Source organism: Argentina anserina, chromosome 7 (genome assembly GCF_933775445.1).
Source record: "Argentina anserina chromosome 7, drPotAnse1.1, whole genome shotgun sequence".
In the NCBI taxonomy this organism is placed as follows: domain Eukaryota; kingdom Viridiplantae; phylum Streptophyta; class Magnoliopsida; order Rosales; family Rosaceae; genus Argentina; species Argentina anserina.
This window is the reverse complement of record NC_065878.1, coordinates 19,613,331-19,636,462: the sequence shown is the minus strand read 5'-3', so window position 1 is coordinate 19,636,462 and position 23,132 is coordinate 19,613,331. Positions and strand designations below refer to the sequence as shown.

The following is a 23,132-nucleotide window of genomic DNA, read 5'->3' as shown; positions in this document are numbered from 1 at the left end:
ACTATATATCTTCCATCTTCCAACTTTTATGTTCAGGATTATGTGATTGTAGGTGCTGATCGATCGATCAGTTCGGTAACTTGTACACGGCCGATACGTGCTTGTGATCGAAAACGCCTCGAGGATTCCATCATTATGTTCGAACAGGTGCGCAAGACCAATGCTAGGGCAAAGTTACTTGAAAAAGCCTGGGTTTCTATTCGGGGCTTTCATGGTGGTCATGTTTCATCAATAATGCGCTTTGTAGTTCTACATGCTCATGGAAGGATGAAGAACTGACAATTTGAAACCAAAATTAAGCATCAGATGAAAAAAAAAAACCATAGAGAAAATCATTCAATCAAAGCACTAGGGCAAAGTTACTTGAAAAAGCCTGGGTTTCTATTCGGGGCTTTCATGGTGGTCATGTTTCATCAATAATGCGCTTTGTAGTTCTACATGCTCATGGAAGGATGAAGAACTGACAATTTGAAACCAAAATTAAGCATCAGATGAAAAAAAAAACCATAGAGAAAATCATTCAATCAAAGCACGCCCAGTGGGACTCGAACCCACAATCGCCTGATTAGAAGTCAGACGCCTTATCCATTAGGCCATGGGCGCTTGTTGCTGACGTAGCCCACTCGTAAAATTAAAAACATATCATATGTATGAGAACTTAGAAGAACAAGTTTGCTTGAGTATTAAATGACTCGTTCTACAACGTACGTAGTAAGATACTAAGATTCATTCACAAATATATGTTTCTTTCTTTCAACCTCATAATTGGGTTAAAAAATCCACCATCTCCCAATTACAATGACGCTGATTTCCAATCTATCCAATAGTCCCCCATCCGTGTACTGGAAGGATACGCCAACGACGTATTCACCTGTTCGTGGTCGAGGAGGTGGAGAAGGAGGACCTCATCAAGGTGCAGGTTGAGCACGAAAGACATTCGTTTTTACGTACCTCCATATCGGCGAACAATGGAAGCGCGACAAGTTACTGGACCGCCTGGTGTTAAACAGCGACAAGCGTGGTCCGTTGACCAACTGTACTGATATTGTTCTAACTTAGCCACCTCACAAGTGTTGGGTTTTAATCACAAAAGGCATCGGTACAATTGGTTATTATCCACCAACTTATAAGCTTTATTTTCTTTGTCACTTCTTAGATGTGAGATCTCTCCTCTCCAACGCCCCCTCACGTGCAACCTAATTTTTAGGTCTGCACGTGACAGATTAACATCCCACATACTGGGACGAAATAAACCAAGGTCCAGTAACCAACGATACTTGGTAACCATTCAATCGGAAACTCTCCGATGACATGATAATGACACACATCTTGGGCCCATGACAAAGTGACACCCAACTCGGGCCCACAACAGATTGGAGTAGGGGTGGCACTTAAGACCGAAAAACCGAAAACCGAACCGAAAAAACCGGACCGAAACCGAAAAAAACCGGACCGAACACACAAAAAACCGAACCGAACCGAATTAATCAGTTTGGTTTCAGTTTGGGCACATAAGAAACCGAACCGAACCGAAAAACCGAATTATTTATAAAATAATGTCGTTTTACGTTTATCTTACCGAATATTTGTTTTGATTAATGTGATTTTAGGTTTATATTATATGTTTCTTTTTTGTAGTGTTATATATGTATATATAATCATCTATGTTTATATGTATGCTCATATATGTATGTTTCAAATAAGTTTGCTAAAACAAACACACACATATATATACAAGTGGATGTGTAATTACTAAATCCGCCTCAATATGAAACAACTATATGAAGGAAACTTCTCAAGATCGATCGACACTAGTCGATATGATTGATATGTATATATAGTCACCTTGTCAAAATTTCATCCAATTCGGACCTCGTTTAACCGTCGGAATTTTCGGTAAACCGAAAACAACACTAATATACCCTAAGAGATGACCCATTACCAAGATGCGAATGAGAAAAGTTGTTTACATATTTGAAGTCACATAATTTTTGTCATCGATCGTGCGTGGTCGAAACAAGGAAACTCATTTGGCAAAGTCCCGGTCAATGGGGGTTTTATTATGTGAAAACGCATGTTTTTTTGGTTGACCGTTGGTACGGACGGTCAAACCATGTTCAAAACAGATGAAATTTTTACGGGTTCCCTAAATATATATACCGATCACATCTACTGATGTCGATCGACCATATTTCAAACTGGAGTTGTTGATCGCTGAAGTGTTCACTAATGTACCATAACCTTTATAGTAGGGTTATAATAAAACTATCACATTATGAAGCGACTATATGAAGGAAACTTATCGGAATTGATCGACATCATCCGATGTGATCAGTATATATATTTAGTGACTATTTTAAAATTTCATTCAATTCGGACCTCGTTTGACCGTCGGAATTTCCGGTAAACCGAAAACAACACTAATATACCCTAAGGGAGGACCCATTACCAAGATGCGAATGAGAAAAGTTGTTTACATATTTGAAATCACATAATTTTTGTCATCGATCGTGCGTGGTCGAAACAAGGAAACTCATTTGGCAAAGCCCCGGTCAATGGGGTTTTATTATGTGAAAACGCCTCTTTTTTTGGTTAATCGTTAGTATGGACGATCAAACTATGTTCAAAACGGACGAAATTTTTACGGGTTCCCTAAATATATATACCGATCACATCTACTAGTGTCGATCGACCATATTTCAAACTGGAGTTGTCGATCGTCGAAGTGTCCACTAATGTACCATAACCTTTTTTATATTAGGGTTATAATAAAACTATCACATTATGAAGCGACTATATGAAGGAAACTTATCGGAATTGATCGACACCATCTGATGTGATCAGTATATATATTTAGTGACCATTTTAAAATTTCATCCAATTCGGACCTCGTTTGACCGTCGGAATTTCCGGTAAACCAAAAACAACACTAATATACCCTAAGGGAGGACCCATTACCAATATGCAAATGAGAAAAGTTGTTTACATATTTGAAGTCACATAATTTTTGTCATCGATCGTGCGTGGTCGAAACAAGGAAACTCATTTGGCAAAGCCCCGGTCAATGGGGTTTTATTATGTGAAAACGCCTCTTTTTTGGTTAATCGTTAGTATGGACGATCAAACTATGTTCAAAATGGATGAAATTTTTACATGGTCCCTAAATATATATGTTGATCACATCTATTGGTGTCGATCGACAATATTTTGAAACTAGAATTTTTTAAAAATCAAAAAATAAAATTTTTTTTTTCAAAAAAAAAAAAACCGAAAAAAACCGAACCGAACCGAACCGTTCGGTTCGGTTTTCAGTTTGCAATATTGAAAAACCGAATAGTAAACCGAACCGAAGTTAAATTTCAGTTTGGTTTACGGTTTGACCCCAAAACCGAACCGTTTAAACCGAATGCCACCCCTAGATTGGAGGCGCGACTGGAGAGGGACCCGTTCTGATACCATGTTAAACAGCGACAAGCGTGGCCCGTGGACCAACTGTATCAATATTGTCTCAACTTAACCACCTCACATGTGTTGAGTTTTAATCACAAAAAGCCTCGGTACAATTGGTAATTATCCACCAACTTATAAGCTTTATTTTCTTTGTCACTTCTTAGATGTGAGATCTCTCATCTCCAACACCTGGATCACCTGCTCAGTGGGGAACGAGAACCAAACCGGTTCACGAGGAGGTTCAGGTGGCGATGGAGAATGGCGTCCTCACCGTCACGGTGCCACAACCAGATCAAAATAAGGTCCATATCAGGCCATGCCAATTGAGGTCTGGTTTACCAGATAAATGTACACTTAATTAAGAGATTATGATATTATGGTAAATCAGAACCTCATCATGTAGCTTAGTTTTTTGCTGTTCTATGATTATACGACACTACCTCAGTGCAGGCAATTTTATAATTTTGTTCAATGTCAGTGCATCTCCCATGGTGTTTCAACTCCAATTAACATTAAACAATCATGTTTAACCCAAAATTGGCCATCTCTAATGTTCTTTTCCATATTCTGTTCTGTTTGGCATGACAATGTAGGCGTTCATTTGCGTGCCATGGTAACAAGTTCATGCGCATTTCAATTGTTTTCAAATATGGTTCTTTTCAATCAATTAAGACGTGCTTGCATAGGATAAGATATCAGCATTTTGAGACCAGTGCAAAATTCACCGTCCACAGAAGCATAAGAAAAAATTTCTTCACTCAAACCCGTTATTAGATTAACACATTACAGGCCATCACTCATTAGAAACCCTTACAGAAGAGACACTTATATAGCACACTAGCTACAAAACTACAACATAAAAAGCACACCACACAAGCTTATTTAACAAAACTCGGAACAAAATGAAAAACTTGATCGATGGCCCGAAGATCTTGAACATCTAAGCTCCAGAAATGTCGATGCTCTTGACCTGGGACTTCTGCTCCTCTGCTTTGGGCACAGTCACAGTAAGCACCCCATTCTCCATAGCAGCCCTGACCTGATCCACCTTTGCATTATCCGGCAGCCTGAACCTCCTCAGGAACTTGCCGCTGCTCCTCTCCACCCTGTGCCACTTGTCGTTCTTCTCCTCCTGCTCCCTGCTCCTCTCTCCACTGATCTGAAGGACGTTCCCTTCCTCCAGCTCGACCTTCACTTCTTCCTTCTTCAGTCCGGGAAGGTCCGCCTTGAAGACGTGGGCCTCCGGAGTCTCCTTCCAGTCGATTCGGGTCTGGGCGAAGGCGGAGGTGTCGCCGGCAGTGGAGGATGAGCCGATGAGAGAGCCCATGTTCTGGAAAGGATCCCAGATGTCGAGGGAAAATGGGTCGAAGACGTTGCTGCGTCGGCCGTTGCCAAAGAGACTAAGAGCCATTGTTGATCGATGAAGGTTTTGATTTGCTGGTTGCGTAAGCAAGTATTGGAAGACTCGATTGCTTTGTATGATTCTTGTTGGTGTGGTTGAAGCTATGGAGCGAAGTATTTATAGAATCCCGAAGAAGGTTCAGGCGCTTTCATGATTTTTTCTCAGTAGATGGATTAATATGTGCGAGAATGTTCCATCGAATTCTATCATCTTCTACAACTGTCTCGTATTATGTGTCCTTCGCTAAATAAGTGAATTGCGTGTCACAACCCAAATGTGTATTGCATGCACCTTGGGCTAGCAAATCATTTCCAGTCTAAATGGCACTCATGGTTTTGGGTTTAGAAAGTAGTTTCGATAATAAAGCCCAAAAGGGAGAGAGGGCAAATACTAGGACAACAGAATATGCAAAATCTGAAATACAAGCACATAGAAATGAGGAGCTAGCACAAGGAAAGCCGTCACTAAGAAACTAGGTTAAACACAAAGTAAAGAGATTGAGTGTACCTTAACCAAGAAAAAAAGAGATTGAGTGTATATTAAGTTATTAACCCATACATCATTCGCATCTGCAGCACAAATGCACAATCTGCTATGGGTTTTTCTTTTTGAAGAAGAAAAACGAAGGAAAATGTTGCGATGGTGAGTTTATTCTATATACAACTCGTATCAAGTTTCGGCCTAAAAATGACTATGAGCTCAATTCAAATGGAGAAAACGTAATTGAGAAAATGTATCTGCGTAGTATTTTGGCACATTAAGTTCGGAACATTTGCAAGGTATGTAAAATGTTGAAAGGTCGGTAATTGCAGGTTCAGTATGGGGTTGAGACAGGCACGAGATGAGAACAACGATTAGAAAACGAATGGTGGAGAAAGAAGGGAACGAGACCAGATAGAGACGAGCTTGAAAAATAATGGAGAAGGCAAGTCATTCTTGAAAAAAGGTGGCAGCTTAAACTCTCAAAGCAATATTGCTCGGATTATGCTTTGGTCGAATACATTTTATCATTTAGGTAACTCAGAACTCGGTGAATTCCCCGACTTGTTTTCATAACCTGAGCTTTCCTAGCAAAACAGTCGCTTATAAATTGTTCCTCAGCCTTGTCGTATTGGTTGTGTTCCATATATAGTCGTGGTTCTCGCAGACATTTGTTTGCCCGGTGGTGCTAGCTAGATGATGCTTTTATATGATCTGACCTCATTCACCTAAAAAAAAAAATTGATGATGCTTTTATATTTTATTTATCATATGATTTTGAGCTTGAAATTTCATGAGCATTGCCAAAGGCCAAAAGTTCATCCCGTACCTGATGAAGTGAGGCGTGGCAGGCAGCAATCTCCGACATCAATTTTCGGGGGCCTCATACTGTGAACATCAGCCTTTTTTTTCAGACATATATGTTAGAACATTATTAGTTTTTTGTTCTTTGCGTACGTATTCTGTCGAACATACGTTTAAATTAGTTTGGGACAAGCTTGGCTTTACTAGAACCTGATTACACGTGTTTAACTTGTGAGTAACACATCAAACAAGTTATGTTTGATAGTTGTATGCCACAATGTTGTATAGTCATCATTTATTTCTTTTTCTTTTTCGTGTGTCCATGGTTAAGTTTTTGATAAACTCACGAAGATGATGAAAGTTACAAAACGAAGAAGCAAGGGAAGAAGAATTGGTATTTATAATATTGATAGTTTTACAGAATGATTTTTTACATTTATTCTAGTGAGTATCTCTAATACTAATTAGTTGTTGGGTTAATATGAATTGGGCCAATATATCTCGACATCCATTAGGGACACCATTCTTGAAACTCACTTTGAACCTCTAATTCTCAAGTCTTTCTGTTTGCAAATGCTAAACATCTTATTAATGCCCATCAATTGTAACAATCTCCATGATAGGTGCAACTGGTAATTCTAATCAATGTGAAAGTTTTAGTTGATTAACAAGTCATCTAATTATTTGGTTTGGTATTGGCTCTACCATGAAATTTTAGTTTTCGATCGAGCTTCGATTCTTCTACAGAACCTGCATATATTTGCTTAGACTTTATCTAAAGAGTTAATTATTGATAGTGATATGGTGCTAATAATTTTCCAGTAATTATCAATCATTAATTCAGGCACTTATTTTAGGGTGGTAGTGCGTTCTGGAGACGTGAACTTATTCGAAAATGCAGGATGGGGGTTGAGTTTCGCACATGCATGCAAATCGAAACCTTATTCGGTACTGACTATCTAGAGAAGTTCGACTGTGTTTGCCGATGATACAGCTTTGTTAACTCAATGTTCTAAATATCTCGATATATCCATGATATTAAGAAAACGATACGATAAGTTGCTTATCGGTCTATTATATCATTATATCGGTCAACCCGAAAAATCAAATCAAATGGCGATATATCTGGTCAAACTCGGTTTGACCCGGTATATCGGTGCTATTTTTTTTAATATTTTTTTAAAACCACGTTGTTTTGAAAAAATAATTTAAAAAAAAATGAAAGTTTCGTTGATAACAATCAATGACGAGAGAGTTTATGATGAATGATCACCTTTATTTTTATTAATTAATACAATTTATGTATTTTAATGGTCAAAATAAGCAAATATTTTTTATGAAGTTTATTTAGTAGATTTACTTCTATAAGTTTTAATTTCTCAAGTTTATTTGGTATATTTTGATGTATATGTTTATAAATATATTAAATTTAATTAAAAAATAGTAAAAACGATAAATCCGATATAATCCAATATATCTCGATATATCCCCGTTATATCCTTATTTTACACCAGGAACAAAATCTCCCCGATATTTCTGATATATCCTCCGATATCTCCCTTTTTCAAAAAAACGATATATCTTAGGGGTAAATATCTTATTTTTTCCCGTATCTGCGATATTTCTCCGATAACATAAAATATCTCTAATATTTCTCCGATATTTACGATATATCCGATATATCTTCGATATTTTAGATAAATATTTGAAAATTTTCACTTAAAAAAATTTAACTCAATTTGAGGATGTCTCAGACTCTCCTTGACCTGGATTTTTTGATTAATTAATCACCTCGAGCCTCGAGGGATATAAAAAATAAGACTAGAAGAGTAGTCCTTCAATCGGCTAATTTTCAATTTTTCGTAAAAGATATCGAGAAGAGGAGTGAAACTTCAAGTCTTAACTCTTAAAAGTCAAGTCATATGAGTTATCAGTGCTCTCATTGACCTTGAGAGAATCCAAAATAAAGGGTCACAACATAGTCTCACACTCTCATGACGATCATAAGAGAATATTCAGAATTTTAGTAACAAATGTTCTCCTCGAGGAATATAGAAAGAGTAGTAATATTTATCTCCTTGACGTCCTCTCAAAGGATATCTAGATAAGGAGTGTTCTCCTTGAGCACTATTGGGGAAAGTAAGAAAACATGAGTCACATTGTGTAGTCTTTGTCTCCTACAAGTTCCATCATACCTTCATAGATTGCTAACAACCTGTGAACCCATCATGGAATGATGATAATACTGAAATTTGACATGCGTATTTTAGCACAAACGGCTTCCTCTTCTGCTTCTGATAGAAAGTGGAGTTGATCACATGTATATATTAGTTTAGGTTTTATTTTCTGTTTTTATCTTTGATACCGAACCTATATCTAAATCTTTACATATTTATGAATTCGTTGTTAAATGTTTGTGATTCTAAGCCTTGGCTGGATCCTCGGTTTGTGAACGATATCCTCTTGCTTTATACCACTTACGATGCTTACATGGTTAAATATTAATGTCGAGTAATCGAACCGATCAGTTCTCGATTCCTCGCTCTCTATACTCTTGACATCGCTCATCTTCAGGTTTGTTCCACACTCATGGGCTGGTGTTTCTCTTTGTAATTAAGGGGTTCTACCGTTTAATTTGACGTGTATAGATCTCCAATTTGGGCGATCTATCGTATGTGTTCTTGAGATCTGTTTTAAATTGTTTTGTAATGGGATTCAAAATTTGGGATCGGGAATTGTTATGAGTTTTGAGGGTGGGTCAGGAATTGTATTTTGATAGTTTCTTGGTAACGTCACACTGGTATTGATATCCTTTGTTTATTCAATGATTGCCAAAGAAACCGTTATTCAATTTCTATGACTTCCTCTTTTGTAGCATTTTACTTGTTCTGGCCTTTTGTCAATTATGTTTACATCAAACGAAACACTAGTAGTATTTGTTCTTCTCTGCAATTAAAGCCTGTGTATATAATGGGTTGCATGTTGTTGCTTCTAACCTAATTCCAGAGTGACTTTAGTATAAAACCAGATTAAGTAGCAGACACTCTAAAATATTTCGATTTGATGAGGAACAAGCGTACCAACCTTCACCTCCTCATTGCTTTTCTTTTCTTTTTTGGGAAGAAGCTGACTAATCACGACTTTCATGCGCTACTGACTCTTGCAGGCCTTGATGCATTGTTTGTCAATAAAAATGGTTCTGAATTGCCTGTAGGACAAGCACAAAGAGTTGCACTCGCTATAACCCTAGGCAATTCACCTGAGGGAATACCTAATTTAGAAGAAGATCTCCGGTGGAGAGCAATTGAGTTGTTTGCCAACAATCCCACAAAGTTTCAAATATTGAAGAAGATTATAATTGAGAAGAAAAGTCAATTCCATTTTTTTTGAATTTATATGTTTTTGTTGTTGTGTTTGATATGTTATCAATATGTTTTAAAACATTCGACATTGGAATTATTTGGTGACACAAACTTTTTCATGTTTTATAATAATTTGATTAAAAGAAAATAATTACTAGTTAAAAAATAATTATGTTTACAAATTCCATGATTAAATCCATTTTTATCACCCAAACAAGTCATTTTTAATTGAAGAACACATGTCCTGATCGATGTCCATATCCCACCAGACAAGCTAGGAAGAGATCGATGGCTGAGTGAGAGATATCAAGTTATCAACCGAGGGAAATAATGTTTCATCGAAAAAAACCAAGGGAAATAATGGCTGTATGTTCGTGGTTTTTATTTATATTCTCAATCACGTGGGAAAATAGGATAGTGTTAATGAGTTCATAATTATGTATTATGGTTAATTGTTTTAAACAAGATATTATTCTCATTACGATGTTAGAGCTAATTTTGTGTTTATGCACGTCTTCCGACCAAATACGCTCCACGTCACCTATTATATGGTGTCTGTGTATGGTTTGAAAATTCGTTATATGTATAAGGTAAACAGAGTAACAACCTAAAAGAGCTACAACAAATTAGTGAATTAATCGCCGGAAATTTTTCTTTAATTGTCTCATACAATATTTTGTTTTATTTTTTTGGTCAATTTCTCATGCAGTATTTCGGACAGTGTACTTTAAGCCCAAAAAAGAACCCAACAAGATGACCCAAATCCGGAAAGAAGAAAGCTCGCTGTAAGTTTGTTTTTCAAGCTGCTCCATTGAATCCGAATCTGATTATGAGTTTGGGATCGGCGGCCGCTTTCGAGTTCCTGGCAAACAAGACTCCTCCAATGACTTCAATTAGTAGTCGGTCCTATTCTTTATGGCCTCCAGTTCCGCCAGGGACTATTGTTCTAAGTACTGATGCTTGTTGGACCTCATCGAATAGTGGAGGTGGTGGTGTGATCGTTCGGGACCATCAATGTCAGCTTATTGGTGGCTCAGCCTTTCAGATGGTGGTGGATGATGTGGAGTTGGTTGAGGCAAGAGCTCTACTTGTTGGTGTCAATATGGCAATACAAATGGGACACACAAACATCTTATTTCGATCTGATTCCCAATCAATCATCAAAGACCTTAACACTAACGAGAAAATGAGTAATTTGAGAACTAACCTGATCTTGGATGAGATTATTTGGCGCAGTCACTTTTTTGATCGGGTTACCTGGGAATGAATTCCCATATTGGCTAATAGGGCCACTCATGAAGCTGCAAAGCTTGGTCAACGGACGTTGGGTCTCTGTAATTGGTCAGAGACACCCCCACCGTCTCTTATTCTTGTACTTCGTAATGATAGTTTGCCATGTCCTCATGGAGCTTGATTAGGAGGTTTGTTTCCTCCGCTCCTTTTTGCTCCCAGTGCATTTCTTATTTTTCCTTCTCTTTGATTGAGATTGAATTGTTTGGGTTTCTTTTGTAATATGGGCTTGATTTTTTCAGCCTTTTTGGGCTTCGTCCCGTTTATCAATTATTCATAAATGCCGATTTGCACTTCAAATTTGGCTGAAATTGTCAATTTGCACCCCGAACTTGCATTTGAGTCAATTTACCTCCTAAACTTGGTAAAAATTGCCGATTTACACCTCGAACTTGTATTTGAGTCAATTTACCTCCTAAACTTGGTAAAAATTACCGATTTGCACCCCATCTGTTAAATTTAACTGTTTCTATCCAATTTTGTGTCACATGTCATGCATTTAAGGGATAGTATTGTCATTATATATTTATTCATATTGAATAATGAAATAAATTAATAAAATTACTTAAGAGGAACACTTGCTATAATGTTTGTTTTTTTGAAACATGTTATTGATTTATATATTTATTATTTTACGTGATATAGTATGTTAAAAGATATTAGAAAAATATAAATAAATACAATGAAAATTAAAAATAAATGTGTGCTCTGGGAGAATTACTATTCTAGCATTGTGTGTGTCTTAGCCTTATTAGGTTTCCTGTTAGAGATAGATTCGCATCTCTGTAATAGATTAGGACTCCGAATCCTATGAGATTGTGGTTATGTAATGCATATATATTGACCTCATTATCAATCAATAAACGGTTACGTTATGTTCTATTACGTCGTTATTATTCTCTTTTTGTTCATCCTCCAACAATGTGTACATATAAAAATATATTTATACACAACACACTATATTTGAATGGATGGGTATATTGAACATATAATTCAAAGTAGGGTTAAGTAGATAGAAAAAAAGATGTAAATAAATAATTTATTAACAAAATAATCCTCATTTTAAAGAATATTTTTATTTGTTTTTAAGAAAAATATAAATAGAAAATGACAACATTACCCCTCATGTGCATGACATGTGACGCAAAATTTGATAAAAACAGTTAAATTTAACTGATGTGGTGCAAATCAACAATTTTTACCAAGTTTAGGTGGTAAATTGACTCAAAAACAAGTTCGGGGTGTAAATCGGCAATTTTTACCAAATTTAGGAGGTAAATTGACTCAAATGCAAGTTCATGATGTAAATTGACAATTTCAGCCAAGTTTAAGGTGCAAATAGGCATTTATGCCATTATTCATTAACAAAAAAAAAACCCGGAAAGAAGCCTTTCTGAAATTACTAAACCAGAAATGTAATCACTCAAAGCGCTTTGCTGATGAAGATTTTTAGCTTGCCTCGGCCGCCGACGACGAAATTTTTGGCGGGAAGACATCTCATACCGTTAGAGGGCTTTCTTTTATCTCCATGAACCCATCTCTCCAGGTTTGAAGAATTTCTCTTTAATCTTTTTTCTGTTTTTGCCCTAATAATCTACATTTCAGTAAAATTGATTACAATGAAGAATTGAGTTGGCTTAATATAGTTGCACTATCTCTATTATAAATATTTTGTTGATGATCTTCACTGATAGTGGTAAATATTGAAATGCAAATGCTCTGCTAGTTTTATTAAGAAAATGGATAGAGTCAAGGACATAAGCACTACTTCTTATGAACTTGTAGCCCTCATAGATAACCCAAATGAATTTCCCAAGAACCATGTTGGGGAATTCACTGAGTTCCAAAAACAAATGATTCCAGTGATAGAATATGTTTAACCAAGCCGTCCAAGGATTGGTATGAAGAGCCACCTCGTTTGAAGCAGAGATTGGCCTTCTCCATTAACTTCAAGCTTCTAGCTTTGATCTCTTCCCCTTCTTTCTCCTGCATTAGTCTTCTAATCATTCTTTCGATTTCACCTCTGTCTGCTCCTTTCTCTAGCTGCAAACCAATCTTCCAGATATTAGTTACGTATATTGCGTTCACCATTTGATCAGTGAAGCATGGCATACAAATCATGGGAACTCCCTCACAAATGCTTTCCAGTGTAGAGTTCCAGCCGTTATGAGCCCAAAAGACTCCTACGGCTGGATGTGATAACACTTCTTTTTGGGGAGACCATTTCACAATGTTCCCCCTCACATTGAAGTTTTCTAGAAGTTCACTAGGTAATAGCTCAAGCCATTGCGAACCTCCGTGGATTGATTCAGGTCGAATCACCCATAAGAAAGGCTGCTTGCTGTTGGCCAGTCCCCAAGCTATCTCCAAAAACTGAGCTTCATTTATTGCAGCAATACTCCCAAAGCTAACATAGATAACAGATTTTGGTGCTTGACTGTTTAGCCATGTAATGCAACTTTCATCTTCTGTTGACAATGGAAGTGAAGAAGAGGCTGTAGGGAAATGAAATGGTCCTATAGGGAAAATTGGAATGGGGAAATGTTGTCGAATTTTCCCCAGTGCCTGCTCTTCAAGCTCTTCAAAAGTATTAAAAATTAGTCCCTTTGAGGTCTTGAATCCATTTGACATGCCTTCTACTAGTTGATAGCATTCCTCCGACTCCCACCTCTTCAGCACGGGAAGGTCTTTGACTCTGAGATGTGGGAACTCTGACACTGGCTCTTCTAGTCTAGAATCTAATACCAATGTAGGAAGGGAAGCGAATAAGTATTGTTGTCATCAATGTCATGTGTGATATTAGCTGACATATAGCCATTAGAGGAGCTCAAGAATGAGTAATAACTAGTGACAGTCATATAGGCATTGTTGCATGGAGTAATACAAAGAGATAATAATTGGAACTATAAATTGGCTACTAGGTTGTAGTCTTCTAGATCTCAGGTAATGCCATAATGCCCTTAAGTATCTACATTAATTTTACCAATCAAGTTCCAAGACAGACAAAGAAGTAACCAAGTAAGAAACTGAACCTTGTATTGGGATGTAGCCCTTTTTCACGCAGTTGTGGAAATGCAGCAAAAACAGTAAATGAAGAAGCACCCCCAGTCCTTAAAACAACCGTTGGGACCTTAAGGCGATCGGCAACAGATTGAGCGAAGTGAAAGATAGCGTCTGATATCAAGCAAGCAACTGGCTCTTCTGAAACATCAGATAACAAGCTGGCCAAGCATTCTCGGAAAGGTTCAACACATTTGACATTTAAAAGAGAAATGAGGCGGAGGATATCCTTTGCGGAGGCCTCACTTTCAGATAAGCCATCTGAAATTGAGTGAAAGGTGAAATGTGGATGGCTTGAAGGATTGAGAGAGTTGTAGTTGGTGTGAATGATGGTTATGGAGAAGCCTTTCAGGTGTAGAATGTTGGCGAGCTCTAGCATGGGGTTTATATGACCTTGGAAGGGCAGTGGGAAGAGTATCAATCTCCGCCCCTTCCGTTGCTCCATTCCGAGTTAGAATGACTCAGTTTGCTTGGCTTGTGAAACCGGTGTTTCTCTTGTCCTAGTCCCCTCCTTGTTAGGCACACAGAACAAATAGCTCATTTTTAAATTGCAGCGTTTGTTTGGTGGCCTTCCATAGCTTCACCAACCTTTTTTCCTTAATCTAGCAGCATTTGATAGGAGAGAAACTGACATGGGGTTTGCATAACAATCATCGTAGCTGATGACATTAACTCAAATTCATTGGAAGAGGCAGGAGGTATCTTTTCCTAATCCCAAGGGTTTACAACTCATAAAACTAGAAGACTAGAAAGAGATGCATCTTTGTTTCCCGCTCCTTCTTTGTAAAAATATTAATCATTATCTATAATACTTTTAAAAATATAATAGATTATCTATACGTTTTGTTTTATATAATGACCTACATCCACATTATAATCAATGATGATTCTGAGTCTTGAAATACAATTCACTGAAGTGATAGTATGTGCTTAGTCAAGGCATCTAAGGATTGGTGTGATGAACCACCTTGTTTCAGGCAAAGATTTGCCTTCTGCATTAGTGTTCTAATGGTTTTTTCAATATTGGCTCTCTCAACCCCATCTTGTAACTGCAACCCGACCTTCCAAACATCACTTACATATCTTGCATTCATCATTTGTTTAGCAGAACACGGCACACAAATCATAGGTACCCCTCGCATATACTCTCTAAAGTAGAATTCCAGCTATTGTGAGTCCAAAACAAACCGACTGCTTGATGGGAAACCACTTCTTTTTGAGGTGCCCATTTAACAATGTGACCCTTACCGTTCAATGTCTCAAGACACGCACTAGGTAATGCTTCAAGCCAATCTGACCCATGGACTAATCCGGGTCGAATAACCCACAAGAACGGCTGATTGCTGTTGGCTAGTCCCGAAGCTATCTCCAAAACCTGAATTTCCTTTATTGCTGCAATGCTTCCAAAGCTGACATAAATAACAGATTCCGGTGCTTGTGTGTTTAGCCATGAAATGCAACTCTGGTCTTGTGCTAATAAGCTACTTGAAGTCAAAGAAGAGTTTGCAGCGTAGCATTTGTGAAATGGCCTAGCGAGAAAACTGGAATAGGATAATTCTGGCGAATGGTAGCCATTGAGTTTTCTTCAAGGTCTTCAAAAGTATTAAGAATCAATCCATCTGAGGTCTTGGTCTGAATTTCCAGGTTAGCGATTAGATTAAAAAATCTCTCTGGACCATCACTGTTGATAATTGGAAGGTCCTTAACCTTGAGAGGTGGAAGCTCTGTCACTTCCTCTTCTAATCTAGAATCTAAAGCCAAAATGGGAAGGGAAATAATAAATGTCAGGAAACAGATTGTATGCACTAAGGTGTGCAGACACCGTTGTATATTTCACTGAAATAGAGACATTTTCAGCCTTTCATTTATAGTAATAAAAAACCATGAATTTACATCCATCCGATTAGAGTTAAAGTCGTCAGTTTCTTTAACGGTCAATATCATTGTTGACTAAAAATCTGTCATGTAAAAAATTCTATGTTTTTAACCCTCGATTAAAGTATTTTTTTTAGAACCCCAGCTCCTCTCTTTGTGGTGGCGGTGCCTATTTAGCTTGCTCGTTCGCCGGTGAAGGGAGGAAGCCGAGAACCATGCCGAACTCAACATATTTGATGGCCTTATACGCCGGAAGATTCTTCAGTTCATCTTGAGTTAGAAAAATCGCCGAGAGCATTTTTTTTTCTTCACTATTGGAAATTGATGAACCCAGAAAAATTAAAGTTTTAGAAATTGGGGGAAACTAAAAAAGGAAGAGAACCCATGGGCACTTGCTTAATCGCCCTCATTAAAATCAGACTTGAAGATTCGATGATTTCCGATTTGTTGCCGAGATTGAGATCCCATTCTAGAGCAAAATTGAAACCAATGATGTTTTCAACATGATTCTAAATACAATATTCGGCTTAACAACAAACTCAGTTCTATTGGTTTTGTGCATAGCTTAGATAGAGGATGGATTTAGACTTCTGGTAGACCTCCCATTGAAGCATGCAATCCGTTTTCATTTGCTCCAAGACATCATCGTTAGTGAATTGGTGAAGGCAATTGTTCAATTCTTGGCTTCTTGTTGGCACTGCCAAACAACGGAGATGGTTCTGTCGGTGGAGCACTATGCATATTTGGCATTGGCCGCGTAATCTTTGCACTCCTTCATCGCCTTCTGCTTCATTTTGCTCCTCAGCAGTTCTTCTACCTTCTTCTTCGCGTGATTCTCACGTGCTTCCTATATGTACCCCATTGATGGATCTCTGAGGCAACACTCGGCTTTGTTGAAAAGAGAAGGAAAGAGCTTGAAACAAATAATTGCCGGCGATTCAAATACAAGCATTCAACAACACATTTGACTGAGGGAACTGGGGAGTCTCACATGCCCAGCTAATGGTGATAGTAAATTTTTTGTTTTACTTTTTTTGTCTTGTTTTGAACTGAATGTGAGCGGACGGAGGTAATGAAGGTTTCTTAAAAAGTCACGTGATCAAAACACGTGCTGCTGGTTGTTGCACACCGCTGAAGCACTGAATACACTATCTAAATGTCAAGTCTTTGATACGTATGCGTATGAGTGCTTGAGCAAGATATAAGCTATAACAAGTGTATAACTATATGTAAGAGATATACTTATTCCTCTAGTGTAACTTACCTTGTTTAGGGAGGTAGCCTTTCTCTCGGAGAAGTGGAAATGCATTATAAATTGCAAATGAAGAGGCACTCCCAGTCCTTAATAGAATCCTTGGCAGCTTTAGGTCCGCTGCAACAGATTGAGTGAAGTCATAGACGGAGTCGGTAATTAAACAACTAACAGGCTCCATTGAAACATCAGACAGAATCATAAGTAAACATTGTAGGAAAGGTTCACAATACTTCAAATTAAGAAGAGAAAGAAGTAGGAGCGGATCCTTTGTTGAGGTTTCGCTTTCAGTTAATCCGATATTTAATGAGTGGAAGGTGAAGTTGGGATGGCTTGAAGGGTTGAGAGAGTTGAAGTTGCTTTGGATAATGGTTATGGAGAAGCCTTTCCAGTGTAAGATGTTGGCCAGCTCAAGCATGGGATTTATATGGCCTTGAAAGGGCAGTGGGAAGAGTATCAATCTCCGACCCCGTCTAAGTTGCTCCATTTGGAGGGCCTGACTGTGTTTGCTAGGATCTCTCTCGTCCAGGAAGGTTGGCTTGCTTGATTGGTTGGATAGTGTGCTCCTGAACAAGTTTACTCCTTTCCCTCTTGGTGATAAGCTCTCATTGACCTTGCTGCCTTTTCCTTGACCTCACTGGTCTATCCTATTGTACACTTGCCTTATATCATAATCAGAGACCAAACAACTGCCTATCTATTATTTTCATGCATTAGTTTAGCAAATTAGTAAAAGAATAGCTTTTCCCATATCTAATTTGCAGCACATGCCAGATAGATGTGCACCTTCATTTCTATAGTCCAGCTGACCATATATGCTTACAACTAGTTGATTATGCCAATTTGTTTGGCATTGTAAGCCTAGCATACAGGTGAGGTCCAGAAAGCTAAGTCATGTAAAGAGATAATGAAGAGAAGTGTTGTTGTTTCAACCATTAATGCTGCATTGTCTGATCAGCAGCAAGTGCAGCAGCTGTTGCTTGCAGAGCAAGCCAGCTGCAATCTCAGTCTTTTTTCTGCTTAAATCGGCTGATTAGTGACCTTACAACATTTAGCTTCCCAATGTATATCTCCTTAGGTTTTACCTGCTAGATCCTTAATCTCGTTTTAACTTAGCAGTCTTTATCTAGTTCTTGATGTTCTATTTATTCTTGTATTCTCTTTGTTGAAGTGTTCAAAAAATATACAGAAACATTTAAGCCGTGTTCTTAGCTCTCTTCATATTTCAATATGGTATCAGAGCAGGTATCTCTGCAAAATCCATTACTTCTTCATCTACCTTCTCCATTAAGTGATAATGGCTGGAGGAAACAAACCTGATGAGGGAGACAACAGTTCTTCTTCAAACCATGATTCAGCTGACACAAGTCAGCGTCTTACCTCAACCCTCCTTAATGAATTCAACTATCTTCATTGGTCTCGAGCGATCAACCTTGCTCTTACTGGTAGATACAAGATTGGCTACATTAATGGCACAATCAAACCTCCCGCTGCCTCTTCTCCTGATTATAATCATTGGATGGGCCAAGACAAGTTAGTTATGTCATGGATACTGAATTCAATGGAACCAAAGATGAGAGAGATCTTTGGCTATGCAGAATCTGCATTGAATTTATGGCGGGAAGTCAAAGGTATGTATGGTAGCTTGAATAATTCTGTGCGTGTTTTTCAACTTAAAAAGGAGTTGTCCGAGCTTCATCAAGGTAACTACTCCTTCATCCAATACCTTGGAAACTTGAAGTCAAGATGGAACGAGTTAAATCAGTATCGTCCTCATACCACTGACTCAAAGATCTTACATCAACGTGCTGAGGAAGATCAAATCTTCATGCTACTTGCTGGCCTCAACTCAGAATATGAAGATCTTAGGAGTCACATCTTAATGTCTTCAACTCTTCCATCACTTGAAACTGTGGTCCAAACAATCACGCGTGAAGAAACAAGGAAGAAGACTATGAGCACAGATGAAGCTAGTCATAATCATGAGGCAAGTGTATCTGAAGCTAGGGCTTTTGCTAGCACTAGACCATACAAAGGGAAAAGGCCAGACCTAAAGTGCTCCCACTGTGTTATTATTGGGAGATCTGGTATTGGCCACTTAAAGGAGACATGCTGGATCTTGCATCCTGAATTTAAACCTAAGTTCAATGATGACAAGAAGTATAGAGGCCAAGGTAAGCAGTCATACATTCCTAAAGCACATGTTGCGAGTAGTAGCAATCAAGGAGGAAGGGACTTTACTTTGAGTCCTATCAGTCTCATAAACGAGTTTGCTTCGTTTCTGCAACAACGACAAGGAGGAACTGAGAGCAGTGGAACCACAGCCGTGTTGGGAAAATTTGCAGGATATCTAGCTGATGGAAATTTTGCAAAACATGATGAGATCCCAGGTATCATATGCGCTATCTCTACTGCTATTGAACTTAGTTATAGTCATGATCTATGGATTGTAGATTCAGGAGCCTCTGATCACATGTCACATGATGCATCATGTTTAAATGATTTTCATACATTTGAAAAACCAACTTTCGTGTCAGTAGCAACTGGAAAAAAAGTACCTATTGTAGGTAGAGGAAAGATGAAAATGTTCTCTCATAATATTGACTCTAGAGTAATGTTTGTACCGTCCTTTCCTTTTAAACTCCTATCTGTGTGAAGGATAGCTCATGATTTAGATTGCCTTATTTGTTTTACAACTCAAAGTGTGAACTTTCAGGATCGTCAGATAGGAAGGAAGATTGGTGAAGGTTTCTTCCTAAATGGTCTATATTACATCTCTATCCTGTCTTCTATTTCCAAAAGTCTCCATGCAAAATCATCTTCACCTAGTCAGCTCTTATGGCACAGACGTCTTGCTCATCCTTCATCTCAAGTGTTGTCATCTTTATTTCCATTTTTGTGTAATGATCTGGATCATTGTGAGACATGTCACAGATCCAAAGCTACTAGGTTGCCCTTCCCATCTATAGGTTCTAGAGCTACTAGAGTTTTTGAATTTATTCACTCAGATGTATGGGGTCCTGCAAGAACAACTTCTTTTGATGGTTTTAAGTATTATGTTACCTTCATTGATGATTATTCAAGAACCACCTTTGTGTACCTTCTTAAAGCTAAGAATGAAGTTGCAACCAGCTTTACAAATTTCAATAACTTAGTGAAAAATCATTTCTCATCTAACATATGCATCCTGAGATCGGATAATGGCACTGAATATACATCTAAGACTATGACTAATTATCTTAATGATCAAGGCATCTTTCATCAGACAACTTGTGTAGGAACTCCACAACAAAATGGAGTTGCTGAACGAAAGAACCGTGATCTGTTGGAGAAAACAAGAGCAATCATGCTTCAAGCAAACGTGCCTAAACGTTTTTGGTCTCAAGCCATTCAAACAGCTGCATACATCATAAACCGACTCCCCAGTAGAGTATTGGACTACAACTCCCCATTTGAGGTACTTAAAGGAAGAAAAATCAACATTGATCATCTTATTATTTGGTTGTGTGTGCTATGTTCATGTGCAATCTCACAATCGAGATAAACTTGATGCTAGAGCCATTAGATGTGTCTTTCTTGGTTATTCATCTTCTAAAAAGGGTTACAAATGCTATGATTCTACATCTAGAAAATTGATTGTTTCTAGAGATGTTCGTTTTGATGAAGGAAACTATTTCTATCAAGAATCCGAGAATGATATTGAGGGGGAGTTATTTGAGCAGCTGAGACCAACTCTCATCATTGCCACTGAGGGTTCAGAAAATGGCTCCACAAACCCGGGTGACACTTTTGTTTCTGAGACCAGAGTTGAAACTCAAGATCATGGGAATGAAGATCACGAGGAGGCTGAAGAAGAAGGTGACATTCAAGGTGAAGCAGAAGCTCCAACTGAAAATGAATCAGTTACAGTTCCAAATCCACAAACTAAAAGGTATCCTAGTCGGACTAGGAAACTGAATACTAGGTTACAAGGGTTCGAAACTTACAAGCCTCGACATGCAATTGGTAATGTTGTGTATCCAGATAAGGTAACAGCTTCTCATTATTCCTTTTTAATCAAATTGCATGATGTTGTTGAGCCAAAGTCCTTTGAAGAGGCTAACTCCTCTCCGGTTTGGAGACAAGCCATGCATGATGAGCTTAAGGCCTTAGATGACAATAAGACATGGAGTATTGTTAATCTACCTAAAGGTCATAAAGTTGTAGGTGCAAGATGGGTGTACAAAGTTAAATTTCACTCTGATAGCACTGTGGAGAGGTGTAAAGCACGGTTAGTTGCGCGGGGATTCACTCAAACATTTGGAGTGGATTATAAAGAAACCTTTGCTCCAGAGGCAAAGATGAATACAGTGCGTGTTCTCTTATCTGTTGCAGTTAATTGTGGCTGGTCATTGTCTCAAATGGACGTGAAAAATGCGTTCTTACATGGTGAACTAGAAGAAGATGTCTATATGAAATTGCCTCCAGGTCATCCTCAAGCATCAAATCCTGGAGTGGTATGCAAGCTTCATAAGGCAATCTCTGGATTAAAGCAATCTCCTAGAGCTTGGTATTCTAAACTTAGCTCAGTTCTTTCTACTTGTGGTTTCAAGAGAAATGTTGCAGACTCTTCCATGTTCATTCGAAATGGTCGCGCTGGGAGACTAATTGTTTTGGTGTATGTGGACGATCTCATCCTCACTGGTGACAATGCAGAAGAGATTCAAGCTCTCAAACAAACTTTGCATGCTACATTCTCCATCAAAGATCTTGGAGCATTGAAGTATTTTCTTGGGATAGAAATGGATCAATCTACATCCGGTCTATTTTTGAACCAAAGAAAGTATATTCTTGATCTTTTGGCAGAGGTTGATATGGTTGATAGCAAGCTTGCACATACTCCTCTTCCTTTGCTCATCAAGATGGAAGAAGCTAGTGAACTTCTCACAGATTTATCCTCTTATCAAAGATTGGTGGGAAAGCTCATCTATCTTACCATCACTCGTCCGAATATCACTTACGCTGTGAGTCTTGTAAGTCAATTCATGCATGCTCCACTCATTACCATTTCAAGCTTGTTAAACGTATTTTGCGATATCTTAAAGGCTCAGTCACTAGAGGAATTTTCATGAAAAAACATGATCACTTTAAACTTGAAGGTTACACAGACTCGGATTGGGCAGGTAACTCACTAGATCGAAAGTCTACCACTGGCTATTGCACCTTTGTTGGAGGAAACATTGTTACATGGAAGAGTAAAAAACAATCAGTGGTCGCACGGTCCAGTGCAGAAGCGGAGTATAGAGCCATGGCCTCAACAGCATGTGAACTGATTTGGCTCAAGACCTTGCTCATAGATTTGCAAATCTCTTGTGCTGAACCTATCACCTTGTATTGTGATAATCAAGCCGCTATGCATATTGCTGCCAATTCTGTGTTTCATGAACGCACAAAACACATAGAAGTGGATTGCCATTTTGTGCGAGATCAGGTGCAATCAAAGACTTTGTCAACAGCGTATGTTAAATCGTGTGATCAACTTGCCGATATTTTTACCAAGATCCTTCCCTCGGCACAGTTTGAATGTTTATTGTCCAAGCTTGGCTCGAGAGCTGCCCTCGATCCAGCTTGAAGGGGAGTGAAGAGAAGTGCTGTTGTTTCAACCATTAATGCTGCATTGTCTGATCAGCAGCAAGTGCAGCAGTTGTTGCTTGCAGAGCAAGCCAGCTGCAATCTCAGTCCTTTTTCTACTTAAATCGGCTGATTAGTGACCTTACAACATTTAGCTTCCCAATGTATATCTCCTTAGGTTTTACCTGCTAGATCCTTAATCTCGTTTTAACTTAGCAGTCTTTATCTAGTTCTTGATGTTCTATTTATTCTTGTATTCTCTTTGTTGAAGTGTTCAAGAAATATACAGAAACATTTAACCCTTGTTCTTAGCTCTCTTCATATTTCAATAGATAACATTACGTCCCACTTGTCACTCATGTGCTGGTTCCTCTTAATAAGCTGACGAGAGTACACTGTTGGACCTTAATTTGAAGTTTAGAACAATGAGCTTTAGGTATAAATTTGGTATAATTACAAATATATACTTGAGTAGATATAGCCTTAGTTTGATATATTATTCTTTTCTCTGTTTTTTTTCCTGTTTGACAAGGTGATCTGCTACATA

General features: G+C 38.1%; 3 protein-coding genes and 1 non-coding gene across 4 annotated transcripts; all 4 read right to left on the bottom strand.

The window, feature by feature from the left end:
* Window positions 1-530: 530 nt before the first annotated feature.
* On the bottom strand, window positions 531-603 carry TRNAR-UCU (transfer RNA arginine (anticodon UCU)). Its single transcript has one exon. It is a non-coding gene; the product is annotated as a tRNA-Arg (tRNA).
* Window positions 604-4,199: 3,596 nt separating this feature from the next.
* Window positions 4,200-4,973, bottom strand: LOC126801740 (16.9 kDa class I heat shock protein 2-like). The gene has a single exon (XM_050529186.1). The coding sequence runs from the start codon at window positions 4,859-4,861 to the stop codon at window positions 4,391-4,393; it is 471 nt and encodes a 156-aa protein (XP_050385143.1). The 5' UTR covers window positions 4,862-4,973; the 3' UTR covers window positions 4,200-4,390.
* A 7,288-nt stretch (window positions 4,974-12,261) lies between these two features.
* Window positions 12,262-14,464, bottom strand: LOC126802666 (UDP-glycosyltransferase 76F1-like). Its single transcript, XM_050530319.1, is given in 3 exon segments — window positions 12,262-13,526; window positions 13,821-13,842; window positions 13,844-14,464. Coding segments are annotated over 3 exon segments (1,377 nt in total). The 5' UTR covers window positions 14,294-14,464; the 3' UTR covers window positions 12,262-12,621.
* Window positions 14,465-14,756: 292 nt separating this feature from the next.
* On the bottom strand, window positions 14,757-17,619 carry LOC126802792 (UDP-glycosyltransferase 76F1-like). The gene is given in 4 exon segments (XM_050530496.1): window positions 14,757-14,980; window positions 14,983-15,378; window positions 15,381-15,599; window positions 16,988-17,619. Coding segments are annotated over 4 exon segments (1,314 nt in total). The 5' UTR covers window positions 17,463-17,619.
* Between the last annotated feature and the right edge of the window lie 5,513 nt (window positions 17,620-23,132).

Bases quoted from the DNA above. Each gene is read 5' to 3' on its own strand.
- LOC126801740 (XM_050529186.1), bottom strand. From the start codon at position 4,861: ATGGCTCTTAGTCTCTTTGGCAACGGCCGACGCAGCAACGTCTTCGAC.